The sequence below is a fragment of the Cuculus canorus genome, chromosome 1 (genome assembly GCF_017976375.1).
Source record: "Cuculus canorus isolate bCucCan1 chromosome 1, bCucCan1.pri, whole genome shotgun sequence".
NCBI lineage: Eukaryota > Metazoa > Chordata > Aves > Cuculiformes > Cuculidae > Cuculus > Cuculus canorus.
Window position 1 is genome coordinate 89226416 of NC_071401.1, and position 27242 is coordinate 89253657.

General features: G+C 49.4%; 1 protein-coding gene across 7 annotated transcripts in view; it reads right to left on the bottom strand.

The window, feature by feature from the left end:
* BCOR (BCL6 corepressor) overlaps positions 1–27242 on the bottom strand; it is an 82963-nt gene that overhangs the window by 22438 nt on the left and 33283 nt on the right. For 3 of the 7 annotated variants that reach the window (XM_054068497.1, XM_054068495.1, XM_054068504.1), the window contains exons 2-8: positions 18069–18199; positions 16475–16553; positions 12735–15566; positions 11983–12036; positions 11353–11536; positions 1955–2236; positions 1213–1566 (exon numbers count right to left, since the gene is read on the bottom strand). In XM_054068497.1, coding sequence (XP_053924472.1) covers positions 1213–1566; positions 1955–2236; positions 11353–11536; positions 11983–12036; positions 12735–15566; positions 16475–16553; positions 18069–18154 — 3871 coding nt within the window. In that variant the 5' untranslated portion in view covers positions 18155–18199. The remainder of the gene's footprint in view (positions 1–1212; positions 1567–1954; positions 2237–11352; positions 11537–11982; positions 12037–12734; positions 15567–16474; positions 16554–18068; positions 18200–27242) is intronic. The other 4 variants (XM_054068521.1, XM_054068528.1, XM_054068512.1 and 1 more) reach the window with 4 other exon arrangements.

Here is a 27242-nt window from a genome sequence, read left to right on the forward strand (position 1 = left end):
CTACCAGTATGATGAAGCTCCCAGGTCTGTAAGGGAGGAAAGAGCCCAAACATCCAACTCAGAGCTCCCTCTCCCAGAAACAGCCTTTCCTTAAAAGCAGGGATAGGACTTGGAGGGGTATAAGGAGGAGACAAAGGAAGAAAAGTATTTGCAACCTTTTATCTGAAAAGCTGAAAGAGGAGACAAGGGATCCCTGCTGTTCCCAGAGAAGGGGATTCATGAGGAGGTGCTGCGGACACATGAGGCAGATTGGACACATGAGCTGCATGCTGCTATTCCTCACTAGTCCTCCAATCATGCTACAGCAGCAAACTCACAGGGAAGGGGAAAAGCGGCACAGACAATGTGCCTGGAAGGGCTGAGGACAGTGAGGGAAGGAGAGTGACCGGTTCATCTGGAGGAAGATTTGGCAGATTGCCTCCACCGGCTCTCCCCCAGGATAGGGAATGGGCAGAAAAGGGGGAGAGGATGGGAAAAACAAGGAGGCGGAGTGAGGGGAAAAGAAGCAGCCTGAAACAAGTCAAGGAAAGCCGATATGCTTTGAGGAAGCGGCCCCATAGGACAGAGCCACTGGGAACATCTCTGCCAAGGGGCTGGGGATTTGGGCCACAAGGTTTACAGCACATGCCTGGGACAAACCAGCAAAACTTCCTCTTCGGTAGGAGGATGAACTTTGTTCTTGAACGTGTGCCCTGGGAAAGGCAAGGAAACCCAGCAGTGCTGAGGGTGCTGGAGGCGTTGAGTTCCCGAGATCAAGAGCTGCTAGCTGTACTGATGCTGTTTCAGAGGGCCACAGCTCCTCAAATCCTATGTGTAGTTAAATGCAGTTACACCAACTAACAGCCTGTTTGCTCCCTCCCTCTCCCAGAAGCATGCCCGCATTGTATGTCCTCCCCAGCTCTCCTCTTGAAACAAAAACTTCATCTTTATATTATCTATGAAAGAGTATTTAAATCCAAAACACGCGCGCACACACGCACACACAAACACATAGTTACACACACATACACAAACACATTTTCTTGTCTGCCGAATATCAGCTACAGTGCAATTCTTAAAGAGGAGGTGTCAGTCCTTAAATAAATGGACATCTACAGAAATATATATTTTTTTTTAAAAAAAAAAAGCTCTCAACAATTCCTTAACATCGGTGGCAGCATGCGTCACTGTAAATGCTAAAGCCAGCTGGTTTCCCTAGTAGTCTCTGCATACCTTGTTCATTGTCACTTGTTTTGAGGGACTCTTCAGACCAACTTCTATTGCTTTTGGCCTCTGACCTTTTCTTGGTGTGCCTTTCTTCTGTGAAGTCTTTGACCTTTGCAGTGGCCTCTGGCTGAACAGCCTCAGCTAAATCTTTCCTGCTTTGCCGGCCCAACTTGCCGGACGGGGATCTCTCTGGTGACACCTGCTGCTCCCATAGTTCCCTAAGATGCTGCAGGTGACGCTGCTTTTTGGGATGGAGCCCTGTTAATTCAATGCACACCTTCAGGTTGGTCACCTCATTACAACTGGGCTCTTCTAAGTGGTTAGAGGAATTGTTTGTCATTTCCCTCTCAGGCCAGTCATCTAATGGAAAAATAACTAAAAATTAATCAAAAAGCCCCCTCAACTTAAAACAAAAGCTACATTTCACTTTCGGGGCATATAGTCTCAGCTTTACCAGCACACTATGCATTTTAAATGTTCGCTCATTAAGGGTTACATGCACTATGGTAACTTGCACTGCTGTGGCTACAGTGTCCAACGACTAGTGCTTTACCCTTATATGCCAAGATTTTTATATATACATATATATATATACACACATATATATACATATATATAATATTAAGTGAAATGACAGTGCTCACATTAGTAACTATCAAGTTCAAAAATGGAAAGACATTAAGCCAAAGGGACGTTCCTTTCACAAGACATTCCTTGAGAGAGAGACCAAAGCAAAATGCTGTCTTACCTTTGGAGTTCTTCTTCTTTTTTGCTTTTGGTATAAGCTCATCCTGCAGTTCATCCACAAAGTTTTCATTTTGGCTGCCATCATTTTGCACTCTCTCACCAGAGTGTTTACGCTTCCTGTCCAGACGTGGACATGGATGTTGGCCAATATCTTCCGTTGGCTGGTCTTCCGCTTTTTCATATATAGAATGTCTCTCTAAATAACATTTCTCATTTGAGAGCTCTTTTTCCTCTGGAGTTTCAAGAAAGTGACCTTGGTTGTTTTCTGTAGTAGTAAAGTTACCTAAAAATAAAGGAAAGAAACACCACAAGGCCCAATAAATACAAAACAATTCATTGTGAGAAAGCTATGCTCTCTGATCTCTTCAATGTCATCTCTACCATGGCTTATGGTTTATGAGGCATGCAAACAAATACAAAATCTTACTTCAGAATATGTCTCCTATGGTCAGCCTAAAGCAGCAGTTTTCTCAACAGCTAAGTACAAATCGCCCAAAAGCACAATACTTCGTGTTGTTTCCACATCGATTTAAAACGTACAACATTCACAATACTTGTAGCCATAGAAACATCACAATATGCTTTTATAAATGAAGAAATATCTTTAGATATAGAAAGCACAGACCCTTTTCAGAAAGTGACCTTGCTCCCCAAAACTGTGGGTACATAATAATCCAAACTTCACTTTGCAATTACTTTCCTTTCAAAAATACCTTCTGATGATAATAAAGTCTTAGTCTTTCATTAATTCATAATCCTTCTCCAACTTCTCACATCAAATTGCAGAGTCTCACTTAAAAGCATTCATCCCTTCTTCTAGAGATACAAATGGGACAGAGCACACACACACGTACACAGGAATACCACTAAGAATAGCTGTGATATTTTGCAAAAAGCACTACTTGAATCCAAGGTTATAAAAAGGCTTCCTCGCTTCAAGTAACCAGCCAGCCACTGTACATCTCTCGATCTTTTGTCACCCCTTTTAAGAAAGACCTCACTTTTTTTTCATGGAGGATTTCCAGCAGCAGTGACCAGGTGACATTTTAAAAGCTTACTCAAAACTAGTTTGACAAACTAGCCCCAAAGCATCTATATTGCCCTAACTTCCGCTTCACCTCTCTAAAACTCTTCCTTCCAAATTTAGAGACTGCTTAAGCGATTTTAAATGAGATGCTTAACTTAAAACGGCACTTAATCATCTTATTGAATAGGTACTTTTTCTTGAGTTTAAACCAAACTAGCTGAGGGACGATTAGGCAGACATGCAGTACAAACTGCAACACTGTTAATCAGCTTTCCATTTGCAATTACCACAAACAAGTTGGTTTTCCCACGCATTTTACAGCCTTCCTGGCTGACCACAACACTGTCTTTGCAGGTCTGCCGCACATTGGTAAACTGTCTGTATGCTCTGTCCTACTTCCCCACAGCTCAGTCCCTTTTCCTCTTCCTCCTCTCTGTCCTTTCCTCCTTCTCCCACTTCCCTTCCTACAAACATATCTGCTGATTTCCTACCTGGACTCTGGAGAGCTGCTTCTCTTCCCTCCCATTGCTCCTTCCCATCATTACTTAGACTCCTCCCCCATACAGCCTGACCTTGAACTTCTGCTCTCCCACCTCACCAGGGCAGATGTTGGTTCCTCACAGCCCCCTCTTCCCTCCTATTCCCTCCGAGACTCACCACACCAGCACCCAGGTTCACCTGGTTTCACCAAAGGTTCTAGGGATCTTTGCAGGCACCAGAAGACACCCCAACATCACTTGTATGCTGTTTGGGAAGTTGCCTGCAGGGCAGCCTTATAAAACAGCAGATTTAAGAAGAGAAAACTTCAGCTTTCTCAGCGCTTAATTGTGAGGGATTCCATGGGAAACCTTCATGGCGGATAATCGAGCTAGCAAGTGCTGGAACCTTTTCAAGAACACTCTCTTGGAAGCATAACAACAGTTCATCCCCTTTAAAGGTAAGGGAAGCAGGAGGAGCAAGAGACCCCCGTAACTTAAATATGAGTTTCTGAGTGTGCTCAAAACTGTAAGAGAACCAAAAGAAATGGAGACATGGACGAATACCCATTGAGAACTACAAGGGCATTGCCAGTGTTAGAAAAGCAAAAGCTCAGCTTAAACTGAAATTGGCCAGAGATGTCAAAAACTACAAGAGTTCTTCAGGTAGGGAAGAAAACCAAGCAGAAATAGAAGGAAAATATTGGCCTGCTGCTAAACAGGAGGGGTGAATTTGTTCACCAACAACACTGAAAAGGCAGAAGTTCTCAAGATCTTCTTTGCCTCCATCTTTACCAGTGCGCTGTTTTGGCCCTAGGCCTTGGGAACAAATACTCAGGCAGATGCAAAACGCAGACCCACCGTCAGTGAAGGAAGAGTTGGTACACAAACCCTTACAGGAGCTTGTCCCTACAAATCAATGGGCCCTGACAATATACACCCGACAGTGTTAAGAGACCAGGCTGATGTTGTTGCAAGGCTACTCTCTTTGAGAAGTTGTGGAGATCATGGAAGGCTGGAGAAGGCTAATGTCACCTCTATCAACAAGAAGGGCTTACAAGAGGAACCTGGAAATTACAAACCCATCAGTCTTACTTCAGTCCCTGGAAAACTATAGCACAAATCCTCCTAGGGGCTATCACAAGTCAAATGAAGCACATTATTGGGAAAAGCCAGTATGGATTCACCATGGGCAAATCGTGCTCGACAAATGCAATCGCCTTCTATGACAAAGTTACCTGCTTGGCTGATGTGCAGCAAATGCTGGACATTATCTACCTCGATTTCTCCAAGGCTTTTGATACGGTTTCCCACAGCCTCCTCCTAGAGAAACTAACAAGTTATGGTCTAGAGAAGTGGTATGTGTGGTTGCTGGGGAACTGGCTGATCAGCCATACCTACAGCATGGTGGTAAATAGCTCCTTCTCAAACTGGCTGCCTGTCACAAGTGGGATCAATATTTGGCCCAACTTTGTTTAATTAATCTTCATAAGTGGCCTGTAAGATGAGATCAAGTGTACCCTGATGAAGTTTGCCAATTATACCAAATTGAGTGGACACTTCAGAAGGGAGAGCCACCCTGCAGGAAGACCTGAATAGACAGGCTGGAAGAGCGAGTTAACAAGAACCTTGTGAAGTTCAGTAACGACAAAAGGAAGCCTGTCATATGAGGAACGGCTGAGAGAACAGGGTTTGTTCACCCTTCAGAAAAGAAGGCTTAGGGAAGACCTTCTCACCATGTTCCAGTATTTAAAGGATGGCTATAAAAAAGAAGGAGATTCCCTTTTTATAAGGAGTCACATGTTAAAAATAAGAGGTAATGGGTACAAATTACTCCTAGGGAGAATCCAGCTGGGCACAAGAGGAAAATTTTTCACAATGAGAACAATCAGCCATTGGAATAATCTCCCCAGGGAACTGGTAGATTCCCCAATATCGGACGCTTTTACGATTCAGCTGGACAAGGTGCTGGCTGTCTTTTCTAGACCATACTTTTGCCAAAAGATGGACTAGACAACCTTTGAGGTCCCTTCCAACCCAATAGTCCACGATTCCATGATTTAAAGGTATTTTGTCAAGAAAAATCAAAACAAAAGTTGACTTTTTCCAGGTAAGCGAGATACTCAGGCCATCCTTCTGTTTGGCGATGCTCCTCTCTGTAAGGCCGTCTGGCCAACACCTGCTCCCTTCAAGACTTTAAAATGCAGTTTGTCACACTTCCTTCAGCCAGCAATGTTAATATGTTCCAGAAAACATATATCTCAGGTTACTACAACTGTGTCTGTAAATCACCAGTGTCCCCCCAAATCAGAATGCATCTGGCATCACCCCAGGCTTGCACATCTGGGATAAAGATGCTGCCCAACAGCTGTACCCTACAGCCACACCAGTCCTGTTTCGCGTGGTATAAAAGATGCTGGACCAGACACATTTTAAGTATTGCTTTAGAATTGCTTCTGTCAGGTTTAATTTTACATTTTTAATGCAATCTGCTGTTTTCCCCCTTACATAGCGAAACATTGTACTTATATACTCAGTTTCCCCAAAGATCAGGTAAGGGCACTCTCTGCCATGCTCCTGCTGTTTATAGCCTTCATGTCTATTGCCATCCCAGGAACTACACACCACAGTTCACGCTGAGAGTTGTTAGATCAGGGCAGCTTTCCTGCTCCTAACATCGTCTGCCCTGAGAAAAGGCAGGCACATCCTAACCAATTCCCGGAGAAGCTTTGGCAGGGTCAAAGGAAGTAGCAGGCTGGAGGGAGGGGGGGTGATGGTCTTAATCTTCAGGTCTTGCAGGAAACAGCAAGCTAATTCCAGCCTGCCACCACCGAAAGCAACCCACTGCAGATTAATTCCTTCTATATCTGCAAGAGAACTCAGCACGGCGATGCTGAGCTCTGCTCACTCAGACCACCCATGCTTAAAAAAAAAAATAAAACAAGGAAAGGAAAGGCATTTGCTGTAACCTCGCTAACAGCCCGTCAGTCGGCGTTTCTCCAGGGCTCCACGTGCCAAGAAGAACAGCACACATCTATTGAAGCTTATCCAAAAAGCCCTTGCTGCCAGCGGCTCTCCAACACCTTTGCCTCCACTCTCCAGTCACATCCAAGGGAGATAGATCTCCACCTCCTCGGCCACCAAGCCAGAAATCCTTTTCGAGGGCTGCCTGCCACATACACGCCTCTGAAATCCATCCCGCTAGATGCGGTTAAGACCATTAGAGGAGCAACATCTCCGCACATTAATCCTAGTTGCGTAATCATCCTGCATCACCATGAGAGGACAGTGATGGGGAAGCCGAGGAGCTGCGCAGGACGTGTCCTTGCCTATCTGCTCCACTGCTGACACTGCCCCCGCCTCTTCTACAGCTGGATTTCACCGCAAAAGAAAAAAGGTCGGTCACTGTTGGGGCACAGTATAACCCACAGGCTATCAGGCTCTCTACGCAGCTTGCACAGACACATCGCATGCCCTGAGGTTTTTCCCCTTGGCACAGCAGCAACCGCCTCACAGAGCGCAGGCTCTATTAATATTTTACCACTGGATTCCACTCTGTCCTCGAACTGTTTTGCAAACAGTCCAGATCAGACGCAATGTCTCCCCAAATTAAGATATAAATGTCAACACGAGGCACAGCGACATAAGCATGTCTTCCATGCCCAACAAGGACAAGAAGAATTTATTTGCTTTTGTTCCCTCTTGCCATAGATCTACAACATCCTTTTCTCCGCCTGAGGAAGAAAACAACAACAAAATAGTTGGAGTTTTCATATTATTATTATTCAAACAGTGACGAGGTAGCCAGAAACACAGGATAAATGCTGAGTTCTCATAGCAACACACCTCTATGAGCAAGGAGATTAAACTCTTAAACATGTTCCTTCCTCGAGCCTCCAGCATTTGCCAGTCTCACACCAGCTGTGAAAACCAGCACCAACAACTCAAACCATTTCTCACTGTTCCACACAACTTAAAAACAAGGAAGAATTGAGATGCTTCTTCCCATATGGTTTCTGCCTGTAGCAGTATCTTCTTAGTGCACAGGTTGCAAACTCACAAGAAACAGTTACACGCATGCACAAACAAGCTACCCAAAAAAAAACTTTCCTTCATTTATCCATCTTCCTGTTGCCGTCAGCTGCTTGAGAGCAGGCCCTTCCACGCAATGCAAAGAAGGAAACATATCTTAGTGTTTAAGTTGCAATTCTTTTGTTCAAATAACATGCCAGCTAAAAACAGCCTTTCCTCTTCCCTGGAGCAACATCTCATTGCGCTCACTTATGCAAGACACTCTCTATTCATCCAAGCAGGGTAATGACTATCCAAATGCTAAAACCCAGTATTCAGCATGAGATCACAACAACAGTAAGAAATGCTGTAAGTCACCTTCAGCATGCAGGTCTGAGTATCCCAAGGAGCAGAGAGAACGCAGTTGATTTCATTTTTTCTTTAAAGTAACTTTAGCTTCAGAGCTTTCCACATTTGTTTCCATCTACTCAAGCCCACCGCACCACACAAACAAGCAACATTCATTCTCCCTGCACAGACTCTTGGGGTTTTTTACCTTTTTATTGCACTATGTCCCACTGCAAGAAGGTAATAACTGACCAGGGCAAAGGACATGTTTACTGTCTACATCTTTCATTTGTTCAGGAATACACATAGCCTAGAGAGAAAAGCAAAGCAGGGCATTACCATGCAAAGGGACACTCGCACCTCTCCCTTGCACCAAAGACCAGCTCTGAAACCTTTGGCACACTACACTTTCACACAGAGAAACTGAAACAACTTCTTCCCCATGACCTCACACCTTAAGATCTGGTTTTTAACCTATCGGCTTTTATTTTTCCCAGTTAAGGCTTAAACAGCTTTATATCTATAAAATGAGATAAACAGCTAACTATGCTCCTCGGTCAAGAAATTCACAGCTTGAATTTATTCAATCTTTCACACTTGGGTATGTTTTTTTCAATACTGCTAGAAGAGCTTTGTTATGAACCAACATGCGACCATCACATGCCCGTATTGATGCTCGTGTCCATGCCAATAGCTTAAATCACTTGATCTCTGAACAATCCTATGACTCATGACATATGCATCCCATAATTTATCATGTTTGTGCTATGGAAATGCACCGGAGCAGCATTGCCTCAGCAACATTTACAAGTCACCTTGGCAACAAAGCAGCTTCGCGGCTGCTCTCAGAACGCCCGGCAAAACCTAAACGAGATGGGAGAGAATTGAAGCACTCCTACTTTACTCCTTAGCTTTAATTACTCATTAATTAGCTAACACAGCCACCTCCTTTAAATCAGGCCTTAAAAAAAAAAAAAAACAAAACAACAACAAAACGAAACCACCTTTTCTACCTTCCTCCACAAGGCATCATGAAGCTTAAGAAGGCTCTTGGTATGGGAAAGCCATGCACCACCGCGTCAGAGGAAAAGTTCAAGGAATCAGATATTGTGCCGTCGTTTGCTCTGCACCACGCCACAAAACTATGAAAATGAGCAAGTCCCAGGGCAAGCTTAAAAAAGAAGTTTCCATCTCATCAGACGCCTCTGTAAGCATCACCTGCCTGTGTTATTTAGCCTCTTGTTGTTACTGTTGTCACACTAGTAGATTTAGAGGAGCCGAGGGGGCACGCAGCTGCTACAGCCCCGATCAGCTCCTGTGCTCGGCAGCAGGCACGGCTGCAGCCGCACTGAGGCAGCAGCAGAGAAGATCTGCAAGCCAGCTCTGGGCCACAATCACAGTTTCGGTTGTGGTTTTCCTCTTCCCTGCCAACGTCAGGCAGGTGAAGTGCTCGAGGCGGGGGTCGTGCCTAACAGCTCACCAGTTTTGCTCCCAGATTCCCCGCTCACACGCATATATGCACACCGCTTTCTTTTTAGCTAGCACTGGACAAACTCTATGTAAAACAAGGTGAAATGTCTCTTCAGCAGCAAGATCGCTTGCAGGAGGCAGAAAAATGGAAAGGTTGCAAAACCATTAGCTGTTTCCCATTCAAGAGCTTTAAAGCTGAACACACCAACAGTATAGTGAGAAACTGAAAGGAAAGGAGTGGCAAGAGATAAGTAGCCTTGGCTCTCACTGGTGATGAATGAAGGGGAAAAGCAGGCACAGCACATCGCCCCTTTGCTGGTTGCTCGGCAAGAGATGCATCAAGACTGCTGGCGGCTCAAGCCCCACCAGAGACCAAGTCACTACACTAGAGGCATTTAAGAAGTGTGAGACTTGGCTTCCTGATTTATCAGCTGCTATCTCAAGGGGCAGGAGGTGAACCACCACAATAAAAAACTTTTACTGAGACCTGAATCTGTACCGGTAAGTATTTGCTGCTGTACAGGCTGGCATACAGAAGAGGAGCTCCCTCAGCAGAACAGATCTGCGCTTTTATAGACATCCAGCCAAACTCTGAAATAGCCTGTTAAGTCAGAGCTAATTAGAAGAGGAGAGGAACGAACTAACATAAGACTGAACATAATTTCCCTGCTTCCAACAGTTATTTAATAGTCTCAAACACATTTTAGCCAGCAGATTCAAGTGCCAGAGACCTCACTACACGATGAATTTAAGACTGCACCGTATCATCAGCCTCTTCCAAGGATGGGAAAATGTGTGTTTCAGCAAACAACAATGCTCTAATGCTCTTCTCCTCACAGTACCCACTCCCCGCCCCAGAGCAGCATGCTCCACAGCCCCAAGCTCCCTTACTCGCATCTGCTCTCTGCTCATCCCCGACTCCCTTCCCCCCGCTGCCCCTACCCGGCCAGCCCATCTTGCCCTGCTAACACAGCAAGCTGGCAGGACCCCTCAGCTCCTGCTTTTTATGCTTTCCAGCACATACAGGGTGAGATTTAATCGAGGACATCACCAGGGCACCCTGAGTCCTTTGAGGAACAAGATGTGCAAGAGGCAGAGCTGGGGCGGCAGCCTGCTGAGCTCTTGGCTTTAGCATGGGAACTGCAAAAGCAGCAGTGCCTGCCTCCCTGAAGCTGCCTCAATATAGCCCGGAGAAGAGAAAGCTCGCACAGCTTCCAGAGGCTCAGCTTCCTACTCCCCACCTTGGTACCTTCTCCACTTCCACCATTAAAACCTTCCCTCACTATTTTGCCAGGGTGATTTTTGTTGAGGTTGTTATTTCAGTGACAGGGATACCACAGTAACTTGATTTAGGTGAGTAACCGAGCAAGTACGATTGACCAGCATGCTCTCTGCCAAAAGCATTAACCAAAGACCAGAACAATAATTCAAAGTTATTAAATTGCCTGAATGAAATTTTCTACTTGCCCTACTCATGAATCTCCACCTACAGAAGAGCACACTTAACCACCGAGTTACGTTGTGCATACACACACCCCTCACAGTCTGCAGCGTGTTTCCTCTTGTTTTGCAATACAGCCAGCTTTTATGGATAAACCAGCCCGCTAGATCACGTCCTTCCCCGCCCCCCATCACTCTTCTGTCTTCCATCCTTGCTTTCCCTGGAAGCGGCAATACTGTCATTTCCCAGTGCTACAGCACCTTCCGGAAGCTAAACTCCCTGTTGCCTCACTTTTCCCCCACTTCCTTTCTGCATTTAAAACATAACCCTAGACCTTTGCTTTCAGTGGTTGATGTGGTACTTCATGGATTAAATGGATTAGCTCTTTAAGTCAGTAACTTTGGTGGCAGTTAACTACCTAGTGAAAGCAGGTACAGCCATAACCAGTAACTTCAGACCCCAAAACAAGCACAGAAAGCACCAGCCATGGCAGCTCTGTATCTACAGAGGCTGAGGCAGGTGACTTTAACCAGCAACACCAATAAGAACACCCACGCATCTTTGCCGCAAGCTGCTGTGGCATATAGACATGTACGCGCTTCAGAAAGCCATCTAAATTTGCTTACATCTGTCATTGTCATTTTGGTCAGCAATGGCATCTTCCAGAGCGACAGACTTTGGCTTCTTTTCACTGTTTCCTTTCAAGTTTTCCCAGTCTGCCTGGCTGAATCTGCAGACCTCTGAGTCTTTGGTAGCTGTTTGGCCTTCTCTCTCTTTCATCTCCAACTCTGAGAAGCGCATCATTGCACGCTAGAAAGAGAATTGATATGAAAAAAAAGTCTTGCGATAAAAGCTACTTCATTTACCTTACCTTATATGAAAGCATTTCCAAAGAAAAACCAGCTCAAAACCAAGGTTTGAGACAAATAGTTAGGGTAGGAGTTTAACACACCTGGCTTGTAAAACAGTGTTCTAGCATCTATATGCAAATAGCCACACAATTCTTTCATATATAAATATATATATAAAAAAGATATATATATATATAAATGTTTACTGTATACAAAAGAAAAAAACATTCCATTTTGGAGGTAAAAAGAGACAAAAACAAAAGAAAAAAATAAAACAAAACAACACAAAACCATACAATGAATAAAGACGACTATGGCCCACAAACTTCCCTTTGTGTATTTGGAAATGAAATTTAACTCAAAGGTTTATGTAAGAGTCTAGTAATAAAAATTTGAAGAACTGACCTCACAGTAAGCAGCAGGTAGACATAAAATACTGTCCTCTTGTAATCCTTCCATCTATGTAATTAAAATGGGCACTCAATGGATCATTTAGATAATTTCATCCATTTTTATAAGCATAAACCAATTCTTTTCTTAACAATGCAAAACAATTTGGCTTAACTCATCCCTTCATTACAAGTAAAATACCTTAAGGATATTCCTATACAATATCTGTTTGTCATCCCTCAGCATCAACCTCAATATCGCTCCTACCCTTTCCTACGTGTTCACTTGGCGCAAACGTTGCCTGAGACCCGCTAATACCTGGCTGCGACTCCTCTCCATCAAACGGCACGTTTGGCATACTAATCACAACTTCTGGGTATGCTCTGCTAGCTGGCACTACAGGCCAGCTGAGAAATTACAGCCATCGCTAGGCGCCAAGGTAACATGCATGCCTGTCTGACTCCCCTCTATAACTGCACAAACATTTCTTATGTACATTAACATTTTTATCCGATCTTAGTAAAAGACCTTTAAAGCTTACTAGCGCGTACATACATAAAAGCCATATACACTATTCTTTACATCACTTCGCTCTCATTAACAAACATACTTTGCTACTTAAAACCATTTCTGGCAAGTATGCCCTAACAAAAAATTTCTCATCTCCCCACCTGCGCTGCTTCTCTCAACTTTTAATACTTGACTGTGACTTGCAACAGAGAAATAACGACAAAAAGCGCGGCGGCCGTTGGACCGCACAGACTCACCTGCAACGCCCGCTGCTCCCGGCTGAGCTGGCTGGAGTCTGCATACAGTTCGGTCGTCACACACTTGAATCTGTCACCTACGTAACCGGCAGAGTTTGCGATCCTCTTGGCCAACTTAGACGGCTTGGGTTTCAGTATTTTGCCATCAGTAGATTCTGTGTCGTCGGCTCCGTCTTTGGTATAGGTCTGGCTGGTGTCGATGTTGGGTGGTGCGGTGCCCATGCAGAATGGCTTCGTGTCCTCCTGCACCTTGCCAAAAGCCAGAGTCGGAACATCGCTTTCATGAGTGTTTTCCAAGAAAGCGGACGAAGGCTGGATGGTTACTCTCTCTTTAGGCTGGCTCACAGATAAATCTTCTTTCCTTAAGCTGAACACAGATGAACTCTGGGCTTGCTTGAAATTATAGGTTTCGTGAAGATCATTATTTCTCCCAAATTCCTCTCTCATTACAATAAAATCTCTGTGCTGCGACGCCTGCTCTACCTTGTGCTTTGTAGGGTCATTAGCCTGATTACTGCTTTCAGTAGCAAAGCCAACATTCGTTACGTTTGCTTCGCCTTTAGCCTCTTGCTCGTCTCGCAGAAGATCAGGGAAGAGGTGTTTGTCACTTTTGGCCAAGTTTTTACCGTGGCTGGAGCTCTGGTGCAATTTCACACTCTTGTCACTGGGTACTTCGAAATGCATCTTACCACTGCTCTCCAGGAGCTCTGGCAATCGACCCCGCAGAGCTGGGTCCTCATAGCGGACCCTCTCATGAGACCGTGACCTTCTTTCCACCTTTTCCTCCTTATTGATCTCCAAAGTTGAATGCTGCAACAGCATGGGGTGCACCATCCCCATCCCCAGAGCATCCTGGTAAGTCATGAACTCCCCCCGCCCTGCCGGCAGGCTGTAGGGGAGGCCGGGTTTGGGAGCCAGGTGGCCAGGGTAGAGGCTGCCATTGGGCAGCAAGACAGGGTGCGGATACACATGTCCTTTCCCATGGAGGGAGAGAGGGCTAATGGCTATCCCTTCCGGCACGGGGTACGGGAGGTAACTCCTGGGGTAGGGCAGAGGTGGGGAGCGAAATGCCTCATTGGGTGGGAGGAAGATGGGGCTGGAGGCCAGGGCGGTCTCGCTCGCCTTAAAGTTGGCCTCCTGGCTGCAGGATTTGGCCACCTTATTGCTGTGTTTTGCAGGGGTGGCGATGGGCTGCCCAACATGCTGTATGACCGATGCAGTACTCTCTGTGGAGCTCCTGGTCGTCTTGGCGCAATCCACATTGGCGTTGGGAGCCGGTGATGCCGATGCCGGCCGTCCCCCCACCGCCACCGTCCCTGAAACACTGCTGATGACTGCCTCCGTGCTGCCCATCCTGGGGCAGGAGGAGCTCCGCTGCTGCGGGATCACCCAGTCCAGTGCCTTATTCTTCAGCTGGACGCTCTTCCCACTCTCCTCACCAGGGCTGGGACCGGGAACGACCCAGGAGGACGGTGCCGTGCTGATAATTTCAGGTCTGTAGATGGGACAGCCATTCCCAGGAGAAATAGTTTCTTTCTGAATGATGTCGCTGCTAGGTAAGTGTGGCCCCCCTCCTCCTGCCCTGCCGTGCACCAGCACCGTCGGCGTCATTTTCTTGCTGTGGTCTGACTTGCTAGCAATTTCCGTCTCAACGACTTTCGCTGACAAGTCCAGCGGTTTGTCAGTGACATCTTTGGTTGGGGTCTGCTTTTCCAGGAGCGGCGGGGACCTGTTGTCTTTCCGGTCATGGCCAGCTTTCCGTGTGTGGGGAGCAGCCGGTGGGGGTGCTTCACTAGCATCGTTGCCTTTGGGAAGCTTCCCGTTGGAGAGGCGAGAGGCTGGAAATTCACTACCAACGTTCACATAGGGCTTTGGGAGCGTAACAGCAGATGAGGGAGAGGTGGTGATCCCTGGGAAATGTTTGTGGAAATCGGTGTAAGCGTCCCCGGCCTGGGTGGGCAGAGGGAGGCGAGGGGATGGCCGGGGCGAGTGTGGCAGCAGGAGCGCGGGGTCCGCAGGTATGTTGGTAGGAGCCGGCTTGGCAGCAGGGACCCGGGGCTGCTTGCTGCTCTGGATGTGGGGGTAGGTGTGCGCATCAACAGGGTTGTTGGGGCTGACGCCCATCTTCCACGACAAGCTCTTATCCGGACAGTGCACCAAAGGCGGGATTGCCGGTGAAGCCGAAGCAGTAGAGAGCCTCATGGGTGATGCCAACGACGAAGGGATGTGTGGGGTAACGTAGTGGGAGGGAGGCAGGTACAAAAAACGTTCACCGTTCGTACATACAGGCGAGTAAGCCAGGTGCTGCGGTAAGCTGTAGGTGGACTGCTGAGGTAGCAATGCCTTGTACATGTTCAACGAATACTTATTTGGTGAGTCAAGAAAAGGGTATATGGCGGGTGTCGCGCCTTCCATATAAGGATTTACCCAGGGGAGCCTAAGGTAACTAGCACCATTGACACCAAGGGGACTCTGCTTGTCACCCGCAACTCGGTCCAAACCCAGTGTCTCCCCCGTCGGGACAGAGTTTTTTTGTATTCCAGGTGGCGTTTTGTAAATAGCGCTGAATCCATTTGGGGCTTTTCCAGAGACAGGTGCATTTTCTACCGCTTCAGGAGGATTAGACTTAAACTGTATCTCTGGATTTCTTTCAGGAGTAAATCCGAGCCCGGCTATCGAACTTGTAGCATCCCGTGATTTTTCCGAGCCGAGTCCACACAAGCTGGAATAAACAATACTACTGGGGACTCTAAGTCCTTCTCGCATGAGTCCAGACCTGTCCATACTCAGAGCTGCGAGACTGTCAATGCGATGTGCTGTAGTTGCATCCACCTTTACAGAACAAGAAGTTATGTTACTTTCACATTTCGCTACAATGACCACCACTCAAGCTACAGACATGTCAGCATTTGAAGAGAAACAATACCAGTGCGAACACTTTGTTTGTCATAAAAACATACAGAGGCTGATTACACTGAAGAAGGGGAGAACAGGAACCTACAGAGCAATACATATCACCACAAACATCAATACAAATCTCTTTGCACCCAAAATACATAAGCAGAAAAAAAAGGTGTGAGGATCCACAGCCCAAGAAGCCACAAGTGGCACAGAGACGATGCTTGGTGGCTTAGCTACCATGCAGCAACCAGCCCCATACAGCTCCTCAGCCCTAGCCCCATCAGAGAGAGGATGCAGGCAGGCAGTGTAGAGAGTGGAAAGGGAAGGATGGAGAGCCTGTTCTCCTCCAGGACCTCTCCTTCTGCCTCAGCTCCAAAGCTCAACACCATAACACAATTCACAGGGCAAAGCATCTGAGGATGCAGCATAAAGAAATGTCCACTTTCGAGTTTCTTCCTCACTCACTACTCCACACGTGTACTCAAAGAAGGTGAAAACCACCAACTGCTGAAACACTGATGTACTTAACACTTGCATGAACTACTTTCGTTAGACATGCAGATACGCTGCATGACGTTACCCATAACAGAGCAAAAGTAAGAATATGATATCATACAATAACACACCACGAAGTCAGCACCGAGAGAATAACAAAATAAAGAAACAAAGTCCCATTTCACTCCCACAGAAACAACTGCTATTTGCTTAAGCCCAGCTAGAGCTGCAATGGAAAGGTGGTTTAATCATTTCTCCAAATGGATCATGTAATAACACTCAGGAGTGGGAGACAGGGCAGGGAGAACGAATTCAGCTGCAGCATAAAGCTATAAACTTCTTACCACAGCGTGATTCAGGTGATTTTCTTCCCTCAACTCCAGTCTGCTTTTCGGTGCATCGCCATCATTAACGGGAATTTTCCTATTAAGAAACAGCAGCTTACTATTTGAAACCATCCTGTGCATCTCAGATCAGTATAAAATTATGTCACCTCCATATTTTGATTCCCCTAGAGAAGTCCCATATGATATCGTATTATTCCTTCTGCGTACCAATGGACAGCAACTACTTTAGAAATCAAGGACCATTTGAAAACAAGTATAAAGGGTTTTGACAGCAAGAACACACCGAGCACACCTCAGAGCAGCCTCTTCCACACAAATGATTTTTGTCAAGGTCTTCTCTTTTTTCCCTTGCCCTTTACTTTTTTCCAAGGAGAGAATATCCCTTTTTAAACATACTCTGTTCAAGTACCATCCATACACACTGCCGAGGAGAAAATTAAAACACACACGCACACACTAAGATCATACAAATGTCAGCTGTTCCATGCTAAAGAGTGAGCTGCACATCTGTGCCGCACCAGTGTTGCAGCAGTGGGACTTGTTATCACAGAAAGCACCGATAAAGAATATACCTTTGTGCCAAATTTCAAATCCTGGGGATAAAAATCGCTGACATGCAGCAGAAGGAAAGTTTCAGCATTACCCAAAAGAACTCCTTTCAATTAAAGTGCTTAAAGGCACATCATCATCTTAAAGTATAAATACCATTTTAATATACTCGTTTATTAAGAGTTGCCTTTCATGCAAGTAGCACATAAAAATATTATGCCTAAATAACTGGAAGCAGGGGGAGAGAGTGCAAAGCCAGAGTGAGATGTTTGGCCATGTCCCATGTCCAGTTTGTTTGCGAACAGTTTTCCACTGAAAGACAGAAAACTTTCCCTGGCTTCTTAGAAACTTTTCACACAACAATGAGAACACGGGCTCAAAAAGAAGACATAAAAACACTAAAACCGCACAAAGTAGGCACAGAGAAAGGCAGGTGTACCTGCAGCTTCTGTTCAGTGTCGTTTTGCTTTTTAAAAAGCTGGAGTTTAAAGGAAGAGGACAGCAGCCTGCATCACCCCATTGAAAATTACTAAAAGACTAAAATTTTTATCACTGAATGAATGATAATCAGCAGGAAAAAAAGGTGGCAAGGAAGAGAAGTTCACTTGTGGGAGGCAGAAAAGCTGCTGTTCTTATTTCATAGGACAAGCAGTTGGTCCAAAGGCAGGGAATACCAAGCCGTAGGCAGGAGCCCCTCTGCCGTATAGAGTCACCACAAGAACGTGTGCACTGTTTGGTTTAATTCCCCTTCACAAATACGAAATAATAAATTAATTGTAAAAGCACGTTTAAAGGCCGCTTTGGGGAGTAATCTCTTTAAAGGGTGTCCCCGCTTCACTGACCCAGGTTGCCTGTTAAATAGTAAATCAGCGGCTGTTCTACCGCTCTCAGACACGTCCCCCCTCACCCCTCCTCCAAGCTGGACTGATCCCGATGCACGGCAGCAGCTATCTACTCCCGTATTAGAGAAGCGAGCAAACTCCGAGACCTCACGCTACAGAATTACAGTGTGGTTTAACTTGCCAGCAGCTTAAATATTTACCTGTCTTCATTAATTCCACACATGCGGACCCTTTCATTGCTCATCCAGCTATGAACGTTGCCATACAGGGGAGTTGCAGAAAGCATGACGTCTTCTTAAAAGATCACTGCTTTTCTTCACGGTTTTATATTCTATTAAAAAAAAAAAAAGAAAAGAAAAAAAAAAAAAGTTGAGCAGATTCGTTCGTCTAGGAGGAAGTGCAAACACCGCGACAGAGCAGCCAGCCTCCCTCTGGGTAGTTAATAATGAATGCAGGATCGGTGCGGGGAGTGAGCTGCCTACGTTAACCGCTAAGGGAGATACCCTGCAATAAAGGAGCAAATTGAGGGCATTTATAGGTCAGAGGAGATGGATCTTTTCCCCAGCACACATACAGAAAATTAGGAATCATTCCAGGCTATCGACAACTAAAAGTTTCTCCACTGCATTTGAACAAGACATGACTCAGCCGGCCAACTATGCACCAGTTCCAAAACCTTCATCTGGCATAGGCTGAACCAAGGAAGGAGACCTCATCGGCTCTGGGGGACAGGAGAAACTGCCCACAGGCACTCACAGGAGCAGAAGTGCACTGCAAGAACAGCCACATACCGCGTGTATTAGCTACGCTGATTGCCAATAAAGCCTTCACACGAGGACTTAAAACTGAAGAGACGGTGCTACAGAAGGGATCTAAATAAAAACCTCCCCTTTAGCGTCTGTACATGACTAACTTGGAGAAAGGGGTTAAAAATAGTAAGTGGGTTGGCGAGCTCCCCACCCCTTGATTTGATTAAGCACTGAGCCCTGGTGGCTTCTGCATCGGAGCTGCTGCTACTACTGCTACTGCTGCTGCTGCTGCTGCTGCTGCTGCGAGTGCTTTCGGTAATTCAATGATGCCTGCTCACTCCAGGGAAAGAAATCATTAGCGGGCTCGCTGGAGAAGTATTAGCAGTCCAAGAGGATCGGCACTGTGTGCAGCCAGAGAGGCAGGTGAAAGGTAACGGCGTTTTCGCGTCCAGCAGCAGAGGCGGAAAGGCTTTTCCTTCCCTCTACGTTGCCTAACGCCACCTCCACTCGCATTAAATTCTAGTTTGCTGCATGAGCGAAGTGTCAGGACAAGCTGCGTTTTATTAACAGGATTATTGCGGCGCATGATTTATTCCAGTGCAAGATTTTAATTGCTCTTCGGAGGTTGAGTCGTTTCTTTTGACTGAGCTTCAGCCTGCATCCTGCTGCTAAATGCTGGGTTAATAAGTAGGGGGAGCCTTTAATGCATAGGATATCCCTCAGCTCTTCCTCTCTCACAAAAATAGAAGCCTTTAAGCAGGAGGCATGATACTCCTTTTGCACACACACATACACAAGCCAGTAACGGGCGATTGACCACTGGGAGTTTAATGCCTAACGTCTCCCAAAGCATCCATGCTTCCCCTGCAAACTCATTTCCTTTGTCAGGCTACAAAATATGCAAATGATCACTTTGGCATTTAATGGGGAAGAAGCCCAGATTGGGCCTTTAACACAATACTTCACACACGCTCAGAGAGGTTTAAGAACTGAAACGGCAGGAAAGCCTTGTTCCCCAACACTTTTTTCTCCCCTCAGAAGGGCCTTTTGTGCAAAACTCCACGTCTGGAACAAATGTATATTAATGAAATGGCGTGCTGACCCTCCTCTCTCCAGAACAGTTAGCTTTCCCTAATGAAGTCCACAAAAATCGCTGCAAGGAAACAAAAATCCGCGGAGATTAGATACCGCGCTATCATTCAAAAGGAGTTATTTCACTAGAAAGACGGTTTCTGGACAGATTTACTGTTTTCCAGATGCGCCGCTCGTAATGTTTTCAATAGAGGCAGCAGCAGCATGGAGAGAGTGATTTAGGGTTTTACATAAGGTTAGTAGCTGCCCCGTGTGTGCTGCCTCATCCGTGAGGGATGGATGCCAGCTCGGAGCAGACAGACCTCGGCGGTGCGTGGCCCCACACCCTGCGCCCCACTTTTCTTCAGGGACACGTGAGGCCAATGTGGGCCGCCTGTGCCCTCCTGGCTTCCTCGGTGGAAGTATATCATTAAGATAAGGCCTGAATTAGAGCCCATCAATCCTCTGATAGCGAAACACTGAAATCGCACTGGGGGGGGCCAAAAGGTATCCCAGCTGCAGCGGGTAATCTGGAGACCCCATGTCCTGCTGCCACCGGCAGAGAGGGCAAAGTTCTCCAGGGCAGGGAATGCCATGGGATGTCCCACCATGGGATGTCCCCCCAGGGCAGGTCAGAGCCCTCACCCCAAAGGGGCTGCCAATCCCTTCCCCAAAAGCCGCCCCTTGGCGCTCACCGTGCGCAGTTATAATCACCACCCTGATGAACTTCTTGTGAACTGTTTAAAAGTGGAGGTCTGCTGAAGGAGCAGCGGCGCCACTGCCAGCCATAATTTCATTGCAACAAGCAGCAGACTTTTAACTCTTCGCACGCCCTTTCCTTCCCTCCTCCTTCTCCCCTCTCTCTCCTTGCGAAGTGGCAACCCATCGGGGCACAGGGGACTGCAGGGGCTCAGCCCCGCCGAACGCCACCAGCACCACAAGACCTCGATGCCGCCGGAATATAGTGTGGGACGGGGGTGCGGGGGACGCAGTGGAGGACGGGAATGTGGGGGACGCAGTGGGGGACAGGGACATGGGGGACATATTGAGGGACAGGGGTGTGGAGGACACAGTGGGAGACGGGGATGTGGGGAACATAGTGGGGGACAGGGGTGTGGGGGGCACAGTGGGGGATGGGGGGTGAGGGACAGGGTCGTGGGGGACAGGGGAACGGGGATAGAGGGGACATAGTGGGAGACAAGGATATGGGGAACATGTGGAAGGACAGGGCTGTGGGGGACAGGGGATCGGGGAGGACATAGTGGGGGTTGGGGATGCGGAGGCACACAGCAAGCAACAGGGATATAGGGGACAGGGTTGTAGGAGACATAGTGTGTGACAAGGGTGTGGGGAACATAGTGGAGGACAGCGTTGTGGAGGACAGGGGATCGGGGCGTGGGGGACATAGCGAGCAACGGGGATACGGGAGACAAGGGATCAGGGTGTGTGGGACACTGTTCCTATTTATACCCAGCTTCCGCGGGGGTGGCCCCATTATGCAAGCCCGACGGCTTGTGAGCGCCCCAGCGCACGGAGGAAACCTTCCTCCCTGCCCGCCACCCGCCGGGCCACCGCGTGCACACACACGCACACACCCAGAGCACCGCAACCCCCCCTTCCCGGGCCGCCCCCGCTGCGGAGCGGAGCTCGGGAGAGCGCACGGCATTTCCTCCGGGAGGTGTCTGGCCGATAAAGCCATTTGCGGCTAAATATAGATGGTGATGCACGGAGGAGGGAGGGAGGGAGGGAGGGAGGCGGAGGGGGGGGGAGGGTGAAGGGGGGGGCGAGACGCGCATCGCACACGCGGTTCCGCAGCGATGCCGCCGTGTGAAACCAGTTGGGAAAAAAAGAAAAAGCGCCTGCAAGCACTAACCTGCCTCCCGGCGTGCTGCCGAGCGGGGCCGAGCCGGGAACACCCACGGCCCCGCCGCAGAGACAGGCGCGCGCACACACACACACACACACACTCTCACGCGCAAATGCACATGCACACACACACACGCACGCAGACCCACACATGCACATATACACACGTGTACATGCACGCACAGACTCACACATGCACACACGCATGCATACGTACAAACTTGCACACACATACATGCATTCACACACATATACAGGCAGAGTCTGCACACACACATGCACATGCATACGCACATGCACACACGCATGCACGCACACCCCGCGCCGTGCGGGCAGCTGGTTTAGAAAAGGGAAACGTTTGGGTCTCCCTCACAACGTCAACAAGACTTTTGGCAACCATCGACGCCAGCAGCAGCAAAAGTTTTTGTTAACACGCTCCTGGCGTGGAAACGAGAAAAACCCGATGCCCGCGGGAAGGGGATGAGGGAGGAGGAAGACGCTTCTCCGTGCCCCAGGGGGAAAGAGGAGGTGAGGGCAGTGCCGCCCGGGTCGGGGCACCCTCCTCTGGCCCCGGGGAGCCCAGTGGCGGAGGAAGGGAGGTCTCTGCGGGGAGATGGGGGGAGCGATGGTTGTCGGAGGAAGCCCGGCGGCTGCAGCGAGCCAGGAAGCGGGGCGGGAGGAGAATTGCAGCGGCGCACGAGTTCCCTTTTGGCGCCTTTACTCTTTTCCACCTCCGAGCTCCGGCTGGCAGCCCGCCAGTTTCCACTGCACAAGCCACAAGAGCCAGCAGCAGCGCGGCGGCAGCCGGCGGGGGGGGAGCAAGGGGGGACGGGAGGGGGAAAAGAAGCCTGTGAGCGCCGGTGGCACCGACGGAGCGGCTGGAGCTCCGGCAAACAGCCCGCCCGGCCTTTCGGATATTAAAAACGATGTAATAAATTGAAGCCAGCTCTGATTTTTCACCAACACCAACCACCCCTCCCCCGCCCCGTGGCCGCCTGCTTCCAGGCCACCGAAAAGATCATTTCTAGATTTGTGAAAATCCCTGCGAGAGAAGTGAAAACCGATCGGGGGGACTCGGAGCGATCTGCTTCGATTAGCGCTCACCCCCCACCCCGTTCACCGGGGTCTTGATTTAGAGGGCAGCGCTCGTGCGGTATTTATAAGCTTAAATGCGGGCAGCTGCTTATGAATGCGTTTAGGTGCCTCGTTTATCTTGTACCTCCGACTTACGTATTTACGACTTATAGAAAAAAAACAACGGCCTGTGCCACGGCTAGGAAGGAGACTTTAAAGCCACCGTATTGCTGCGTCGTTTTACAATGCGCCCTATAGAGCTCTGGCAGCAGGCAGCGATCTAATATTAGACGAGTGTTTAAAGAACAGGGCTGGCTGCGTGTTGTTTTATTTTTAAAAATAAAAATAAAGATACCGGGGGGGGGGGGGGGGGGGGGGGGGGGGGGGGGGGGGGGGTTTGCCATCTCCACACGGCATCCCCGCCGGTGACACGTTCTGTAAACCAGAGGAGGAAGCTGCAAGACTTAAGTAGCCGCCGCGCGGATCCGCGGATTAAAGAAGTTTGACCTTTACCCGGGACGTGTGGCATTTCATTTAACCATAAAGCTAAAGCACAATGCGCCAGCGAGATCGCTAAACCGATTTAAAATACATATTGAGTCATGCGCGACAGCGGTGCATTTCGGTTCAGGGCAGGCGTGCAGGCAGCGCGAAGGGGGTCGGGGTTTATTTTAAAGCTCCTGCCGCAGCCGCCCTGTCCCCGTTTCCCTGTGTGTCCCCCCCCCATCCCCCCCCCTCGCCGCTCCCACACCATCACGTGTCGGATCGGGACCTTTTAGCCGTGTAAACACAGCGCGGCGGAGCCGTCCGAGAGAAACCGGGGCCGTCGAGCCAGCGCCGAGGGGTCACGCTCGACGGGGCATCCTCCCCCGCTGCCGGGCACGGCGGAAATGCACCCCAGCCCCCATCTCCCCCTCTGTTCATGGCCTGCACATCCCACCCACCTCCGGCACAGGCGACCCCGAGGGAGAGGCGGCCCCCGTGCTCCCCCCCCCCCACGCCGTCTGTCACGCCTTGGCCCCTGCGCAGTCACCGCGCCCGAGCGGCAGCGGCGCTTTCCCATATGCTGCGAGGCGAATCATTGCTGCGCTCAGCAGCCAAAAAGGGGGGGGGGAAACAAAAAAATAATAATAAAAGTTTTCAATTAATGATAAGCCTAGGAACTGGGGAAGGGGGCGGGGGAAGGAGGCCAAGAAGGGGGAGTTAAAATGGCTGGCGAGCCTTCAAATAACCCTGTCTGCCCTCCCCAGCAGCTCACGGAGCTCTCTCTACCCGGGAGCCCCGGGAAAGCCCTGGCCCCCAGAGACACGTCCCCGTGGGGCAGCCTGGGTGGCCAGGGCTGTCCCGGCACAGGGTGATGCCCACGCTCGAAGGTTACGGGACATCTGCAGGGCAGGAGCTCTCGCTCCTACATCCCCCCCACCTCGTTAAAACGCGGAGGGGGCGGGGGGGGGAAGCCGTGCGCTAAAGGAGCTGCAAAGGTTCAAACACACACACCCGGAGGGAGGCAAAGGCGGCTGGTACCCAACTTTGAGGCATCGCTGCAATGAAGGATTTCCCGGGGATTCGCGGGAAAACACCGACCCCGTTCGCCGATCGGGAGCGCCCAAGCACCGCTCCGGCACCCACACGCCCGCCCCCCGCCGTGCCCCGATGCCTCCGTCCCGGGGGGTGGGGGGATACTGGGGTTCCCTCCCTCCCCTGCCTTGGAGGAGGCGGTGGAGGAGGGAGCCGAGCCGCAACCCGGCTCTGCCGCAGAACACCCCGCGCAGACGGGGCCCCCGGCGGGAGCCCAGCCTCCCCCCCAGCTCGCCCACCCGCCGCGGCATCTCCCTACCCAGGTCGTCCGCGCCATTTTAGAGACACACATTCACACTTAACACACACACACACACGCACGCACACGGGAGCGAGGTTTCCGCTGCTGCTGCCAGAGACAACAGGCAGCACCCGAGCCCGGGCTGCGAAGGAGGAGGAGCGGCAGCAACGGGAGAGGGACACACACACACACACACGCATGCACGCACACCCACGCACCGCGGGCCGGGCAGAAATGTGCATTTCAGGTAATTTAAGGCCGCGGGGAGAAGGGAGAGAGCAAGAGCGCAAGCCTGCGCGCCCCCCGCCCCATTAACCCGCCGCGCACTCGGCATCCCGGGAGCCCTTCATTGTTGTTGCCTTTATGCCGTGTGGCTTTTGCTTTGCAGGAGGGGGGGATTGAAAGAAAAGAAAGAGGGGGAGGAAAACAACAGAAGAAAAAGGGGGGGGGGGAATAAAAAAAATAGCACCAAACCAGCCCCTTCCCCCTTTTCGTCCCCCATTGTTCGGCGAGCGCAGCGTCACGGGCTCGCCATTCACCGGGCTCCGCCGTGCCCCACTCCACCGCCACCATAGCTCAGGAAACTTAAGGGGCTGGAGGGGGTGAGACACACACAGACACACACCCCCCCCCAGCATTGAATACAAAAGTCCTAGCGCTTCCCAGCGCTCCTGCGAGAGAGAGTTGGCCGAACGGCTGCGCTCGCTTCCGCAGCGTTATCCTCGCAGAAATACCGGAGCAAGGACCCCGTTTCCTTCCCTCCCGGCCCCCGCCGCACCCCCCCCGCGAGGGGAAAGAGGTGATTAATGGGACGTACGCCCTTGGTTTCCCTCTCGGGCCACCGCGGCGCCCGGAGCCGGGTGGGGACGCCCCCTCCTGTACCCCCCCCCATCCACCGCCCCCCCCCCCTCCCCCGCCGCATCCGTCGGGGACGTTGGGAGATATTGATCACGGACGACTTCATTTTGCATAATTGCGGCTGACAGGGCCTGTGGTTCCCTCATTTACGGAGCAACAGCTTCGAGGGGCTGATGGATGGATGGGGAGCGGCTCCCTCCGCTCCCCCAAACCATCCCACCCCCCATCCCCCCCCCCCCCCCGCCCCCGGCAGCCCCGCCGGGGGACGGCGGCTCCTGCACCAAATGGCTGGCACACAACAGCCAAATATTAAATTTAGGTGCTTCCATCTCTCGTTTTACCTAACGCGGCCGGCCTGAAAGCCTCCCGTTCCCCCGCAGGGCTTTGTCTGCACAGCAGCGCCGGGGCCAGGCTCCGGTACACGGGGACCGCAGGAAAGAAAAAAGTGTTTGGGAAGTTTGGGCTTTTTCCTCCTCCCCACCCCTTCCCAACCCCAAACAAACAAACACCTCGGTTTCTGCTAAACAATGCATAAAAATCAGCCTCGCCCCGAAGTTTATGCCGGGTTTACGGCGCTAACGTTTCTCCTTGATGGGAAACGCTTTCCCGAGCGCTTCTGGAAAGCCCTGGCGAGCCCTCGGTGACGAAAGCTGTATTAACGAGCACCTCGGTAAACGTCTCCACAACTCTTGTGTCCCAGCCTCACATCACCTTCTCCTCCAGCCCTTTAGAAGGAACGCACGTCCAGGGCTGGCAGAGCCAGCGCCGCGCACCGCCCGTCTCGGGGCGCGCAGAACACCGGGAGAGGCAAATAAAAGGAAACACAATAGCAACGCTCGGCTTTTCCATGAAAAAAAAATTACAAAAAAAAAAGGAAAAAACAGAAATAAAGTTGCCGGTGGCGGCGATGCCCCGCCGGAGAGGAGGGCAGCCAAAGCAGAGGCCGCCGCCGGCCTTGCGTGTGCATTCCTCCTTCCCTGCTTTCCTTCCCATCCCGGCGCTCCGCACCGAAACAAAGCAGAGTATCCAACTGCCATGCAGATGGGCGGCTATGAATTTTTTTGCTGCTGCTGCTTAGAGCTTTAATTATTCGTTCTTGATCCGTGGGACTACGACACGACACCGCCAAGGTTAAAATGCCCTGAACAGCTCTGAGCAGATGTGAACGAGTTGGCAGACGCGCAAATGAGGTCTGCCTCTAAGCATGATAACAAGTGACTAATACATTGCATATCGCTGAAAGAAAATTATTTTTCTCTAATTTGCATTAGCTTTTTTTCCCTCTCCTTTTTTTCTTTTTTTTTTCTTCAACGCTAGTGACATTCCCTCCTCAGAGGCAGCAGCAGCATAATCCTGAAAATATTACTCCGTGACTTTAAAAGCTTTGGAAGGAAGGCAGAGATTGCCAGTGTTTTGGCTATACAGGCTTGTTTATCTTTCTGCCTTTGCTCCAAGGCGAAAGTAGTTTCGCAAGCAGTATTCTTGCAGAAAAATGGCACATGTCATATAAAACACCAGTTTATAGGAATTGATGCTAAAATTGTTGAATGACTATTGGCGCACTTTTGCCACTAATAGCACAACGTAATCCATAAAGGACCAAGGCAACAGTCAAGGCCAAAAGAGAGAAAAAAAAATAATGGATTGACTGGAGAGAAAGAGATAAAGGCAACACATTGACCAAAATTACAAAAAGGGGGGTGGGGGAGGAAACAGGCATCTCCCCTTCCTACCTGCTTTCTGCCCCAGAGCCGCCTCGCCAAAAAGACAGTAGTAGTACATGGAGGTCACTTACTGTATAAAACAGCGATTCTCGTAGGTAGCAAAACTATGTCAGGGACAAATATAGGCCGGAACCCAGTACTCCAAGTTCCCTCGACTTTCCAGAGGCTCTTCTGAAAGGGACGGGAGACCACTTTGGGTACTGTAGCAAACTT